Source organism: Oryzias latipes, chromosome 9 (genome assembly GCF_002234675.1).
Source record: "Oryzias latipes chromosome 9, ASM223467v1".
Lineage (NCBI taxonomy): Eukaryota > Metazoa > Chordata > Actinopteri > Beloniformes > Adrianichthyidae > Oryzias > Oryzias latipes.
In genome coordinates, this window is record NC_019867.2 from 23,103,444 (window position 1) to 23,118,230 (window position 14,787).

The 14,787-nt window shown below is 42.4% G+C and overlaps 1 protein-coding gene across 7 annotated transcripts in view; it reads left to right on the top strand.

The window, feature by feature from the left end:
• The window catches only part of fbrsl1 (fibrosin like 1), a 358,066-nt gene extending 354,372 nt beyond the window's left edge, over nucleotides 1–3,694 (top strand). For all 7 annotated transcript variants that reach the window (XM_023958685.1, XM_023958683.1, XM_023958687.1 and 4 more), the window contains one exon: nucleotides 1,182–3,694. In XM_023958685.1, the coding sequence (XP_023814453.1) occupies nucleotides 1,182–2,484 (1,303 nt within the window). In that variant the 3' untranslated portion in view covers nucleotides 2,485–3,694. The remainder of the gene's footprint in view (nucleotides 1–1,181) is intronic.
• The last annotated feature ends 11,093 nt before the right edge of the window (nucleotides 3,695–14,787 follow it).

Here is a 14,787-nt window from a genome sequence, read left to right on the forward strand (position 1 = left end):
TCATGGATGTGCAGCCGACAAATCTGCTGCAACTGCGTGATGCTATTATGTCAGTATGGACCAAACTCTCTGAGGAATGTTCTGAGGTGAATCTTTGTCATGAAGGATAAAGGCAATTATGAGGGCAAAATGGGGTTCAACCCGGTATCAGTAAGCTGTACCTAATAAAGTGGCCGAAGAGTGTAATAAGGATGCACGATAACATCAGTTACCAATAAGTATCGGCCATTATTGAACAACTGTGACTCCATCCCAATAATTACGATAAGTAACAATTCACTGATAAAATGGGCCGATAATTAAACCCTCAAATTGCACACTAGTGCTGTGGCTTCCCCCTGACAACCCTTTCTTCACATCTCCGCCTTACCGCCGTCCATCCTGAAAGCTTCTGTCACATGTAAGTGATGTCACTGGTCAGTGCCAGCTAGAGAGCTCGTGAACAACATGGTGCTGCATTCACCCCTGTGGGCATTTTTAAGTGTTTTGGAGACAACAATTCTTGATTTTTGAAAATATGTCTAACAAAAGAGCCACAAGGGGGTAAAACAAGTCAGGCCTCAGCTCAAAAAAAAGAAAAAAAAATCGCTCAAATCAACTGCAAATCCATTACTGCGACCTGTGGAAAGAATACGAAGCTACCAGCAGCGACAACGTTATCTGTCATCCAGAGAACAAACAGAAAGCGTCTATTTATGTTGCACATAAGTTGAAGACTAACAACAAGTATTGCACTTTATTTAAAGATTAAATTATTTCATTTTAACTTATTTTTTGGACATCACTTTTATTGACAAAATGTACTTGTTGCATTATTTAGGTAAACATTTTTATTATTCCGACAATTGTAATGGTCTTTCACTGTTCACAGATGTATGTGAATGTATGTTCAGTTTTTCACGGGTAACAATAGGGCTGTTAGTTTATTGGATTAAATCAAAGCTATGCACTGTTACTTTGTACTTAAAAATAATTTTTTTTCCTAGGTATATAAATTAGTTGATTATCAGCATTGAAGCAGGAAATTATAGGTTATTGGTATATGTCATAAAAAGTCATTATTGTACATCACAAGAGCATACCAATCTGTGTCTGTCTAGAAAAACCAGGAAGGATTGATGTTGTCATTCGTAACCAACACAGGCTGATGAACTAACCGACTTCAAATTGTCTTGTGACAGGGACTCGGTGGATCGCAACCGCCACTCCAACCGCTCATCCCCTGCCTCGGCGCCAGTCAGCTACCAGATCAGCAGCCTGATTCGCTCCAACAGCCAGAACTCCAGCGACTCTGGGCGCCATCACAGTGGCAGCGTAGACCGGGTGCGTGAAGCAGAGAAAGAGTTATTCGAGCGCCACAGAGAGTCTTCCACTCAAGCCGATGTGAAGGTGAAGGAGAGCCGCTCTCCGAGCAAGGAGATGCTGGAGAGGAGAACTTCAGAGGACTCCATCAAACCCGCTCAGCGGTCCCCTTCTCCTTATTCCAAGGCGCTGATCAGTGAGCAAAGCATGAAAATGGCAGTAGGGCTTCCATCTACACTCAAGGACAATGAGAGGAAAGAGCCCCCACCTCCAGAGCTGCTCCAAAAAGTGAAAAATGACATGAAGATTAAGGAGGAGAGAAAGGAGGAGCAAGAGGTCATGGTGGTGAGTTCAGAGCCAGCCCCTCAACCCTCAGTGCAAGCTCTTCCTGTACCTGTCAGCCAGCCAGGAAACCCTCATCACCATCACCCACCTTTGTCCCAACAGCATCCCCTTCCCTCACCCCGCGGAAGTGATATCCCAGCACCGGGTCTGCACGGTGTTCCAATGGCACACTCTTTGCCTCTTTCTATGAGTGCCATGCCTCAAATGGGCAGCCTCAACGTCCTAGACCGAGCTCGCATGGCTCCCTTCATGGGAGTGAGTCCGCTGGCAGGAAGAGAACGCCTGCCACCCACAGCCTTCCCCTGGGACCCGCTGAGAGAGGCCTACCGCAGCCTGGACCTGCAGCGACGCATGGACTTCCAGCTCCGGGCCGAGCAGGGACATCGCTTCCCCAGTGTCTATGAACAGGAGCGGGCTTACCGCGAGAGGGAGGCTCATGACTACTCTCACCAGGAGCACCTCCTGGAGGTGCGGCGGGAGCAGGAACGGATGCGACAGCAGGCTGAAGAACGAGAACGCCTTCACCTAAGGGAAGAGTTGGACAGGGCACGTCTCCACCAGCTGCATCAGTCACCGATGGAGGGCCATTTACCCCACATGCCCCCCTTCATGCCCCACCTCGGAGGCATGCCCTACCCCAGACTTAGCCCTTCTACGGGCCATAATGGCCCCTTGAACAGAACGCCCCCCACTGCTGCGCTAAGTGCTCCTCCACCCCTTGTGCCAGCCGGCAGCACCAGGTCAGCCTCGCCCAGGAGGACTACCCCTTTACCCACCACACAGGACCCCCGGGACTACTCCCCATCCCGTAACCCCAAAGAAGTAGAGGCCCGGTAGCTTGTTGGAAAAATCACAGAGTCTTAGTGGGGGTCCTTAAAAGCCCCCACACACTTATCTGGAATCTTATTGTCAAACAAATGCACTGCTCCTCTCTAGAGAAGAGTGAAACTCCCTAAGGGAAAGGGTATGATTGTACAAAGCAAAGATGTGTGCTACTGGTGAAGCACATGCCATGACTTTATTTTCAGTGAACTGGAGGTTTAACAATGTCGGTAAGAAAGAACACAGATATCTGTATGTTTATTACCGACTTAAATATTTGATCATTATTAATATATTAATCCAAAGCCTTTTTTCTTCCTTGTGCCGAAAAGAAAAAGGTCTTGAAAATGAGTTTGTACATCTTTGTTCCATGTATAGATATTATTTCTATGAATTTTATGTATTTTGTGCTTTAGTCTCGCCTTTTACAATATTTATCCGAGTTGATCGTGAGACAAATCCCTTAAGATGACGTAAAGACTTGATTTTGGTTTGAGCCGTCAGTAATTTAACCTCATGGTACCAGGATATCCTCAACGATGACAATGTACATTGCCACATTACCAACTTTATTTCATTTGTTTTGCCTTTGAGATATGCAGAGGAATATATATTATGAGGTCTTTGTTGAGTCTCTGTAAAGAGAAATCAGTGTAAATAACCTGTTGATATCCTTTGCTGCAAGAGTACAATGTAAATTTGTTAGTCTTTTTAACAGTTTCTTATAAAAAAAAAGAAAAGAAATGGGGAAAAAAAACTAAAATCAAATGAAATGTGTTGCCTGTTGAATATCAGACAAGTCCGGCCAGCCGGCCGACAAGAAGGATTGGGGGGGTGGGGTGTTGTTACTAGGCCTAAATGGATCATCTGCAATCTATGCAAAGCAGCACTCAACACCCTGATAAAAAAAATCACTTGGACGAAGCATTGTTGTGATCGCAAAAGAGAAAACTGGAGGAGAACATGTTCATATGTACCAATGAAACTTTGATGGTATTACTAAAAGACTTCCAAGTCACAAACTGGAGCCGCTCCGGACAGAAAAGGAGGACACTTTTCAAGTGGATGGCAAAAAGACTTTTTCTGTCAACCTTGTGGTGTTGTGCAGTTGTTTTTTCTTAGACTCTTGTATACAAAACAAGTAGAGTTTTAGGCGTGAAAAAAAGGAAAATGAACATTCATGGTTTAAAATGTATGGAATAAAGTTTGGACCTAATGTCAAACATTTCTTGTCCACCTTTGATTTTCTAAGTAGTAAATGAGGCAAACAGACTCGCCTTACTTTTCAGCATCTATAGCACCTGGTATTACCTTGCTACATTGAAACCTTAAAGTGAGACTCCGACCATCTTTTGATTTATTTAAATGCATTCCCAGTGGTTTTTTGATTATGATTATGCCCTTTTTAGCCCAAATCAAAAACCTGTCATTTTCTTGGACAGTTTCTGCAGAGTAACAGTAGTTCATTAGAAATTTGCCTCTGAGTAGTGGATAGAGTGAGCTTTCTTTTCCCATCATCCCTTTTTTTACACTCTCTCCCGCTTGCTTACAACTCCTCACAACCCCAACCTTACATTGGTGGTGCAACAAAAATATCAGAGCTCTCCAGCCCTATGAGCTTTGAGCCAGCTAAGACAAGGAAAATGAAGACGCGCATGGATCTGTTTGTCTGCAGGTAGATGCATCACAATAGAGCAGAGCAGGGCAGAGAGCTTGTAGCCTGCCGACTGACGGTTTTACATAACTTCAAACTTTTTTTAGACTGCATTTTTTCAAACTTCCAATTCACGATTTGAATGAAGAAATACTCAGAAGCGCAGTTTTAATCTTCATCCTTTTTATATATGTCCATTATGAGAAAAATGCTACAACAAGAAGACATGTTACAAACACAATTTTCATTGGAGTAGGTCTTTAAAAGCAACTGACTCTACAGACCGAGTAGGTAAGCCATCAGGTCATTTGATCGCTGCCTGTCATACATGGGCTACAGGGCTCTTCAGAAGGGATCAATGGGATTGGGACAAGGCAATACAGAAAGGGACTAATAGAACATTGATTTCGCATGAAAGCAGCTTTTGAGTGTTTGTGTTGCAGGTAACCAGTATTGACTGGCAGCCCAGCAGCGTATTGACCTGCGGTCAGGACTCATTAAGGGGAGCAATACCTGCTAGCCTGGCTATCGTAAGGAATAGACAAGCTTGTCTCTTTGTTCATCAACCTCCCCTCCTTAAACATATTGCCGATCTGTTTTTCTAATGAGTGAGACTGGAAGGCCCCCAGCAGTGGGCTGCAGAGGGAGTCCTGAGGTGCACCGTCCTGTTATTGATGAGCTCCTGGCTGTTCCTTCCTTCTTCCTGTCCAGTGACGGCTAATTCATCCCGATAACGCTTCAACTTCTCGTCTGCCGGCTGTAAGGCTCACCGATACCGTCCCCATGGTAGCAACCTTTAATGATGGCGTGGATCAAACCACGGCCAGGTCATTAGGGAGTTTTATTGAAAATCAATGTCGCTCCAGTCTCTCACACTCTCCAGCAGGGTTTCTAAACTGGCTCCTTGAAAAGACTGTTTGCCAGAATGTGTATTGGGAAGACTTAAATCACTATCACTTTCAATTTGGACTCCCGGTAATTGAAGCACATATTCTTTGAGCGGGTAGCATCTGTCCGTGGCCAGCCTCGCTATGGGATTGTGTGCCTTTGGTCCTAACAATCTAGTCAACAACAGACACTTAACCCCCCTGTATAAAGGCCTTTTTCCTGTAGCTATTTACCGGGAACGCTTTGGCATAAAAATCACACTCTTTAAATTTCCCCCCGACTCAAAAAGGTTTGTCTTGTGCTCAATCCATTGTTCTGCTGAGTGTGGAACGGCCCTCCGGAGATAAAAAGCTCCATCAGTTTCACTCATCATCTGGCAAGGTCAATTTATTTCAGCACACAGTCCATCATCAGATGGGAATCAACTGACACATTGTCTAAGATATTTAACCCGAGGTTTGTGAGCTACTGCACTTGTCAACTCCTCCATTATATCTCATATCTCAAAGCTTTCCTTGTGGGGTTTTTTGCAGTGACTGAACGCTTTTAAACTTTTCATTTTTTTTTTTTTACAATGATGCGATGTTTGTTACTATGGTAATCACGTAATAGTGTGTCACAATAAAGAGTTTTTTGCCTTTGATTATTACACTGGAATCTCAATAATAGGATACAGTGGAAGGTAAGATGTTGTTTTATTGTTCTGTTAATCCTTTTCATTTATCTGTGAGAAACCTCAGTGCTGAGGGTTGGGGGATTGAATTTTCATGGTCTCAAAGCCCCCCAAAAAAGCACTTGGCGCAGAGATCACCCCAGATTCAGCGAGCAGTGAAACCGGCCTAAAGAGCTTTCACAGAGCACAAAAGCAGCTAATAACGCAGTGCCAAGCTAATAAGATGGGCAATAAATGAATGGATCAGTCCAAGCTCCTTTTCTTTTTCTCTCCCTCTTTCTCCTGTTGATAACATATATGAAAGCATTTCTAAGCTGCTACATATGGACCCCCTGACTTTTTCCCACTCCAGAGAACTAATGCATTAGTTCCCATTTAAAAGCTATTTTGAATTGGAAATTGGTAATGAGGCGGGAGGTGCCTGCCATGATCACATTTGGATTGCTGGGCACTTTGCTGGGCCTGGTGATTTGGGAGGCCACAGCTCCGTTCAGAGTTCAAGTCTATCTCTCCGCAGGGGTTAACAATCCCTGACGAGGGCAATTCTGAACAGCTAAGCTATATCTGCACGGAGTGAATTTAGCCAGAGAGCACAGAGTCAAGAGCTTTGGCAGCGGATCCCTGTCACAGCACTCTTTGTGGAGTTCATGTTGCTTTGACCGCCTAAAAAGGGCTAGCAGCATCCATCCTTCATGTTGCCATCTTATTTTAGCCTGCAGTGTCAACAGAGCGGCAGCTGACAGAAGCCAGGCCAGTCCCTGGTTAAGGAGCTGACATGGAAAGCGGTAAATGGTGTGAATTCCAGACCCTGGTGACAAAGTACTGTGTAATGTCTTTCCACCTCTAGAGCATACGACAAATACTTCGGCTATTGCCGTCCTAAAGGGAAGAAGCAAAGTAGAGGAAAAAAATGTACTGCTTTGCAGAGGAAAGTCAGACATGAGGAGAGGAGAATTAAGGGAGGTGGAAAAGGAAGAGGTTCAGGAGAGCCAGCCGCCAAAACAAGTTTTCCACTTTGATTCAATTTTAAGGATTTTTTTCCAGACTTTAGTTGAACCACACAGTCCCACGCTAGCCGTCGAATGTGTACAAGCCATAAAAAAATGAATAACATTGATGCAGCTGGGTGCATCTGGCAATGGTAGTCCTTCTATTTAGGCAGCCGCAACATGGCGCAGTGCCGCCATACCACCCTCTCTGTTCTTTGTATGGACCCCAGACAAGACTCAGGGAAGGCTGGGTGAAGCGTAGAGAGGCTCTTAAAAGCTTTGAATAAGTAAATAAAAGAGGGGATGGGGGGGTTCAAGGCAAATGCAAGCCATAAGCATCTTCTCCAATTTGGCACAGCCAAAGCTCGTGATTAGCCATAGAGACGTTAATCAAAAGTGGCTCAGCATTTGATGGGGCGGTGAGACCTGCTGCCAGCTGGTGACAACATGGCTTGTGTGCTCGGGCCAAGAGTGAAGTTTATTTGAATACGGATCTTGCCACAAACGTTTTTCTCCTGAGCTTGGTTAGCGGAGCATTCCTGGCTCATCACTGGGATCGCCTCAGAGCTGCTGGCACCAGAAAAGATGGAAATTTTTCCAAGGCACATAATGAAAATCACGATCTAGACCATCCCCTTTCATGGTGTGGGTATACTTACAAGCCTTTATTCACTTTGACACTGGCAATAATTCACGCCTAGTTCTTTGTGTCTGGCTGAAGGTTTTCTTATACAGTACGAAATGATAAAATTCAAAACCTATGACTCAAAAAATGAGACATAAAGCATTACGTGGTGTAGTAAAAGCCATAAAACATAAACTTTTTTAAATGTAATGATGATTCTAAAAGTATTTAACCTTTAATGTAATTAAAAAGTACTACCACCATAAAAATCATGCTTTTTTTATTTTATTATATATATGTGTTTATTTTTTCATTCATTATGTTATCTGTGCTTATCCACTACAAGGAATTGACACAATTTCAAATTTTCTGCAGTTAAGATGTTTTTAACCCTTTTTGGTATAACATAACTTTTCGACCGTTTACGCAATCAAGATGAATACGCTGATTCTGACTCAGTGAAAAGCGGCTTCTCATATCGGCTTTGCGCTGTAATGCAGCACATTATTAAGGTGACTATCGGTGTAAAGCTGCTTTTCTCTGCTTCAGAATCCTCTGGAATTACGTTGCGTAAAACGGTAGAAGAGTTACGGTAGTCAAAAAAATCAACACTGGAGCTATGTCCGTAACCCTTGTGCTATCCTAGGCACTTTAACGTTGGGAGTTGGGTCATCTAGACCCACTAGACAGTGCTCTGAACCTTTTTTCTTCAATGGTTTGTGATCTTCTCTGGTGTCTATGGATTACATGAAATTTTTCCACCTTTATCCACCTTTGTCATGGTAGGAATAACACGTCAAAGTAAGGGTGGGGTCATCTAAGATAGCACAAGGGTTAAATGGTATGACCCCATCCTATTAAAGATCTCATAGTGCATTACAAACCAAGCAGAACACTTTGCTCACAAAATGCAGGACTGCTTGTGTTTCCAAGAACTTCTAAAAGTACAGTTGGAGGTAGAGCCTTTAGCCACCAAGCCCCTTGTTTCATGGAATAAGGTCCCAGCTCATATTAAAGAGGTCGACACAATTATTACATTCAAAGTTAGGCTTATCCTAGGCACTGTAACCCTTGTGCTATCCTAGGCACTTTACCATTGGGAGTTGGGTCATCTAGACCCACTAGACAGTGCTCTGAATCTTTTTTTTTCAATGATTTGTGATCTTCACTGGTGTCCATGGATTACATGAAATCTTTCCACCTTTATCCACCTTTGTAATGGTAGGGAGAACACGTCAATGTAAGGGTGGGGTCATAGGGATAGCACAAGGGTTAAATCATTCCTATTTGCACAGGCTTATCCCCAGGATAGCTAGTAATCAGAGAATATTTAACTTATTGCTCCCCCCACCTCACCAACTGTAATGAAGTTTGGGGGAATAATTGTAATTTTCATTACATCCATTATACATTTTTCTCCGCGGATCGAAGCAGAGGGAAAAAGCCGAGCCAGGGTGGCCCATTCCACCTGCTTAGATTAATAAGATATTGTATTAATATTGATGTGCTAAAAATGTAGATTTCTATTATTGTCATATTACTACCATCCGTTATATGTGCCATAGTGCATGAAACCTACTATTAACATGTTTGAATTAAATTTACTAACAATGACAATTAGTTGTTAGTAAGCTGCTAGAAGTTGGAAGCTGTGGAAAATATTGTGTACGGGTGTTCTGTCGTCTATTCTCATTTATGTCTCCTCTCCCCCTCTCCTCTATTCCTGATAATTTTTATCTGTTTTTTAAGGAGTTTTTCCTTACCAAGAAGGAGGGTCTAAGGGCAGGAAGACCCAGTTTAGCTTGGTCTGTTTTTTCAGTTTAGTTTAGCAATCAGCTATTGTATTTTATAACTGATTTTATGTTTTGCACAATTAGTGAAGCCCGTTAAGACCACTGTGTTGTAATATTGGGCTATATAAATAAAGCTGAATTGAACTAATTTTTAAAAAATGAATAACAAATAATAAATGACTAAAGTTTTAAAAAATTAGCGAAATTTTTCTCGTTTTTGGGATTTCATGGAAGCAGCCATTTTGGAATGAGCAGGAAAGGCCTTTCTACTGCCCCTAGTGGAAGGATAATGAACTACAGGTCAGAAAACAGGGTCCAGGTTATTCAGACCTAAAAAGGGTTTTTAGGTAAGTTTGCGTCATGCGAATGAGATGGGGGTCTCAGAAATGTGTGGCAAAGATGTTGGACACCGCCCTTCGAAGCCTGGATTCTGACACCCCAGTCTAGTTGCATTAAGCCAGTTTGTTTGAAGGTAGTGCTGATGTTTTACAAAAACAGAATTTGTAATGACGTTTGATGATTAGAATCTTCAGTTATCCTTCAACAGACATTGTCAACATTCCAGGTCTGCATTCGCCTTCATCTCACTTGGTTCTTTTGAAATGTATCTGGCAGCAAGCATGTTTTGAAAGGTTCTTATCTGAGCTAGAGTTTTATACACAGAGATAGGAGGCCATATCTTATCTAAGCTGTGCTCGTTTGTGTCACAGCTCATTCAAGAGGTTTGTTCTTCCACTTGCCATGCGACATAAGGAGCGGATTGTTTGCAGAGCAGTCAACTCGAAGACTTAGAAGATGTTAGAGCATAAGCAGATTGATTGCATTGTTATGATATGCTGGTCTGGAAAAGGTACTCTTTTTAAACTTTTACAGAATGTAACTTTTCCATTAAGCTATGTTCACACTGCCCTCGGCAACACGCGTTTAAGCGATCACTTTCAATGAAAAGTTCATGTAAGCATACGTGTGTGTTTCAGGCTTCCATGTTCAAACCCTTTGCGTTCATTTCTCACTACGAAAGTTTTTAAGTCAGTTTCCCGGACCTTGTATAAAACGCGCGTCCATTGAGTTGCGCGTTGAAAACTTAATCAGTTGAACTTTGACCAATTCTTCTTAATTAATGGAAGTGCCCACCACTGGAAAAGTGATCACGGAGGAGAAATTAATCATTGCGGTTTGTGACTGGCTGGAATTGCATGATACTAAGTCTTTCATATATCAGAATAGAGCTGCACCGCTACACCATTTTTCACCAAACGCACGGTACATGCACCTGTCCTGCTTGAACACCACATGCAAAAGCGTGTTCAGGAACCTGCATTCGACATGTTCTTGAACATGCTCAGTGTGCGCGAAGCATTAGAGATAGGCACAACGGTTTGCATTTTTATGTCAAACACTGATCCAAGCCAAACCAAAACCCTTTGGGAATGACAGCCCCGAAGCCTCTATCTGTAATACATTTTGACACAACACCTACTTGAGCTTGACACCGAGGTGCTGATGCTTCGTGTGTTTTGTCCAGGTTGAACAGCGATGTTCATTATCATTGTCTGTGACACAAACAACAGGGCCAAGCTCCACTGTCTTCAGCCATCTGGCTATCTCACACAACCCTTGGCTACACAGTGGCTCATTCAGCAATTGATTGCAGTGTTGAAGGCCAGCTATTTAGCACATGAGAACAACAAGCGCTGCTATCACACAGGTTCTCTCTCATGGCTTGTTTCTGTGCTGCTCAAGAATGCCTCTTATCTAGCCCCCACTTTAATAAATTCTTACTTAGTTTTTTTAGTCGTGACCAACAGAAAGGATACAGCTCAGCTATGATTGGGGATCCAACCCTTGTGCTGTTTGGGAAGAAGCAGGATGGCAAAAAAAAACACCTAAAAATCCCTGAATGCATTGCAGTTTCCTAAAGATAAAGGTTCACCTTCCAAACCTGTTTTCCTGCTGTTGCGCGGGAGACTGACAGCTGAAAATAAAGCCCTGTGTTCCATGTCATTAAATCTCGCTCTCTCACCTGATTACACTTGTATTAGTGTTCCTATTCTTCTCCCATTATTGTTACTTCTGGTGAATAAGGTCTGATAATATGCACTTGCTGGCTGGATGCACTACCTGCCCATTCCCATCTCTGATTCTTTGTTGTCTGCAAATGGTTTTTAAATGAAAAGCATGAGTATGCTATAATTATAATTCTGGAGGTATTATGAAATCAAATATCACAATGAATGTAATTCTATTTGCTTGTAATCTCGCTCGCACAGGCTAATGGGCCTTTTTAAAGGGCACGTTTGGTGGTGGTGGTGTGTGTGTGTGGGGGTGCTTAAACAGCGGACCGTCACTAAATAGAATGGCTGCCCTGCGCTCTCACGCTGCAGCTCTGTTCTTTTGTCTTTGATATGCAGGCAAAGAGCTCGACAGTCTGGGAGACGAGGGAGATTCATCAGCCTGTGATCTCTGTGCTTCCCTGACAAATGAGCGCCTTTGGCAGGGCTGCTGGAGGTATGGCATCTCTGCCCTGCTGGAATCCTGATGAGACTTCTCTGAAGCTGCCGGTAATGAAGGCAGGGCACGGGACCAAACCTGCTGCCACACATGACCTTTAATCTCCACACGCTGGTCCATTGCCATGCAACGTCTCACAGCTGTGCATGTATGTCTGTGTTCTCCTTCGAGAAGCCTGGATGCAGCGACCTGACTGTTAAAGTCGATCAAAATAAATCATTCACGATTCGCCACATTCTGAGAGCAAACATAGGAATCTATTAGTTTGTGCTTTAGGAGTTTTTATTGCAAAACAATCTGATGTTTTGCAAAATATTCATGGCAAGCCTGTGGGGTAGTTTAGAATTTAATCACTATCCAGTCTGTCTGCATTACCTCAGATTCCAACACTGCACCAAGCAAGTCCAACAGAATAGTCTTTTTTGTTTTAGATTATTCAAAATGAAAAATTCAAATCTCCTGAGAGCACATGCACTCTTTCTGGATGAACAGGATGAGGTCAATATGAATTGTGGACATTGCCATTCCACACTGAACAATGCTCACTCAGCTCGATCCAACATGGTTGTCTTTTACTTCAGCTTCCAGCTTCAGAGGGGCCCGGTTCATAGACAGAACAAGCACTACCCCTTGTGGCGCAGTTGGCCCAGTGCACCATGGATGAATGGCACCTCCAGCTGCTTCCCGTGCCCCCTCTGATAAGTTAACCTTGTGATAACATGCTAATGCCTGATTAATGTTGCAGTAATTAGACACAGCTTTTCACACTCAGTTAAGAGGACATCCTCCAGCAATTAGCCCTAGCAGCAAAGAGATAATTTCAGAGAATACAGTGGAATCACGTTCCTCAGCTCCCAACACTGAGGGCTCTTGGCAACACTGAGGTTTATTTTCTCATTATTTCATTTAATCGTCTGTTTGATGTTTTATACAGCTGCCACAAGTCATCTTTGATCCAATTAGAAAGTGCTGATTGACGTTTGCGGGGGCACGGCTTTCAATAAACTGCTTTCAATTAGCTGATGCGACCTTATCAGAGAGTCTGTGGAGGCTCCACATTCACAGCTAAATACCATCAAGTCCAATAATTGCCTTTAAAAGTACATAATACCTGGATGGTCTTGTGTGTTTCTGTGCAAATGTGTGTGCATGTATGCATAAATGAGAGTGTGAGAAGCATGTGCGCACATTTTCCCAGCAGACATCTAACAATGAGCAATGAAGCCATTAGTGAGGCGAGGACCCTGTGCTCACCAGCCTCCACACTGACCATTAATAATGCACTACCAAGGGGTAGGTGGTGGTTTGCTGAGATTAGTCCTGCATTAAGGGCTCGTTTGCTATTTCTGTAGAAACATGGTCTATCTCAAGCAAGAAAGATCAGCCCACTTGTAATTTGACTGTGAAATCCCATATCAAACTTGTATTTTCAACTGGAAATGGAACCCCGAGGCTTTTGTACGTGGAGATTGGAAATGCATATTTAATGACTGAATATTTTAAAACTAAATGACTTCAAGATTGGGCAGAATCTTTAGGTACAATGATATTCTATCATGATGTTCAACAAGATAACTTGTTTGTTCCTTTTCTCGTGGATTATTTACAGAGACTGAGTGCATGGTCCACTCTGCTGCTTAAAAGTAAAGCAAGAATCTCAACTCCATGCAGGCCGATATGGCAAAACCCTTTCCAGCAGGAGAAAAGCATCATAACAATTAATAAATAAATATTCATCATGTTCCAACATAAGGACACACATTTTGACAATGCTCTGACAACAAAAGGTCTCTAATTATTTTTATTGAATGAAAATTCAAAGCTTGTAAGCCCTAAACAAATGAAGGTTGGTAAGATGCAGGACTGGCACGCAGGAATCCAGGGTTCGATTCCCGGGGGGGGGGTGAACAATCAATGGCAAGCAATGGTAATGGGGTTACCACATCAATGGTGAGCAATTAACATCACCCATTGAGGGTCCTTGGGCAAGACCCTTCAAGCGACTGCCTACCTAATAAAATAAGCTCAGACATCGCCCGGCCAAACAAGGCCTGCATCAGGTGCTGGGGGACCAAAGCATTCTGATGGAAAGTAGGCTACTGGAACAAGATGGAAATGGAGTAGATGCGAGAACAAGGTTCTGTTAGAGTGTTGCTACTAGTCAGAGGCTCAATGAGGTACAATATATATAAAAAGCAACCCTTTTGGTGTTTTAAAAACATGTTCTTGTAAATTTTTTCTCATAATACGTAAAAAGAATTCAGATAAAGATTGCGTTTCTGATTATATTATTATTCAATTCATTGTGAAACAGACAAAAAAATGCCTTTTTGGATATCCTGTGGCACTGACGTAGATGCTATGGTCGGTGGACCACAAGCCCCGTTCATTGCTCCATTCTGATGCATCCACTTGCAGACATTTGATTTTTGACATCCAATATTGCTTACCATTTTTCTAGCACTTGCAATAGTAGGTTGGAGTTGTGAGGGGCTGTAAGCTATCAGAAAAGCATGTACACAAAAAGAGAACCCCCTGGGAACACTTTTAAAATAGCTCAAAAGATGATTGGAGTGGGACTATAAATAAAGTTTTTTTTATTTGAATGTGTTACTGGAGAAATCCTGCTTGAATCTAAAAGACAAGCTATAAAACAATAATATGAGAGGCTTTATTGGTGGAGTTTTTACTGTGTTATCATCTTTTAAAATCCATACCAATACATCAGAGTCTTTGGATTAACCTTATACGTATACCCATTTGTATCATATTTGATACACACATTTCTGAGACTCCCACCTCATTAGCCTGATGCAAACTTTCCTTAAAAACTTATTGTATATAACTTGGTCCATGCTTTCTTTCCTGCCTGCCTTCTTGAAATCTCAAAAACACCTTTGGTGGGAAAAGTTTAGCCAATTTTCAAAACATTGTGATGACAATGAATAATCTGTTGTTATTCATCTTATTAAATGACAACTTTCCATATTGAAAGGATGCTAAATGTGTTGACAATTAAGCATTTATATAGTTAAACCGTGTTAAAAATGCAAGGATCAAATTTGGAACAGTGGGTAAATGAAGTGCTTCTTTTCCTGAACACTCAATATGTTTGCATCCTAAACTATTGCTGTGAGCAAAAACTTACCAATCATTAATTTAAATAGTTTACAGATTTCCCCAAA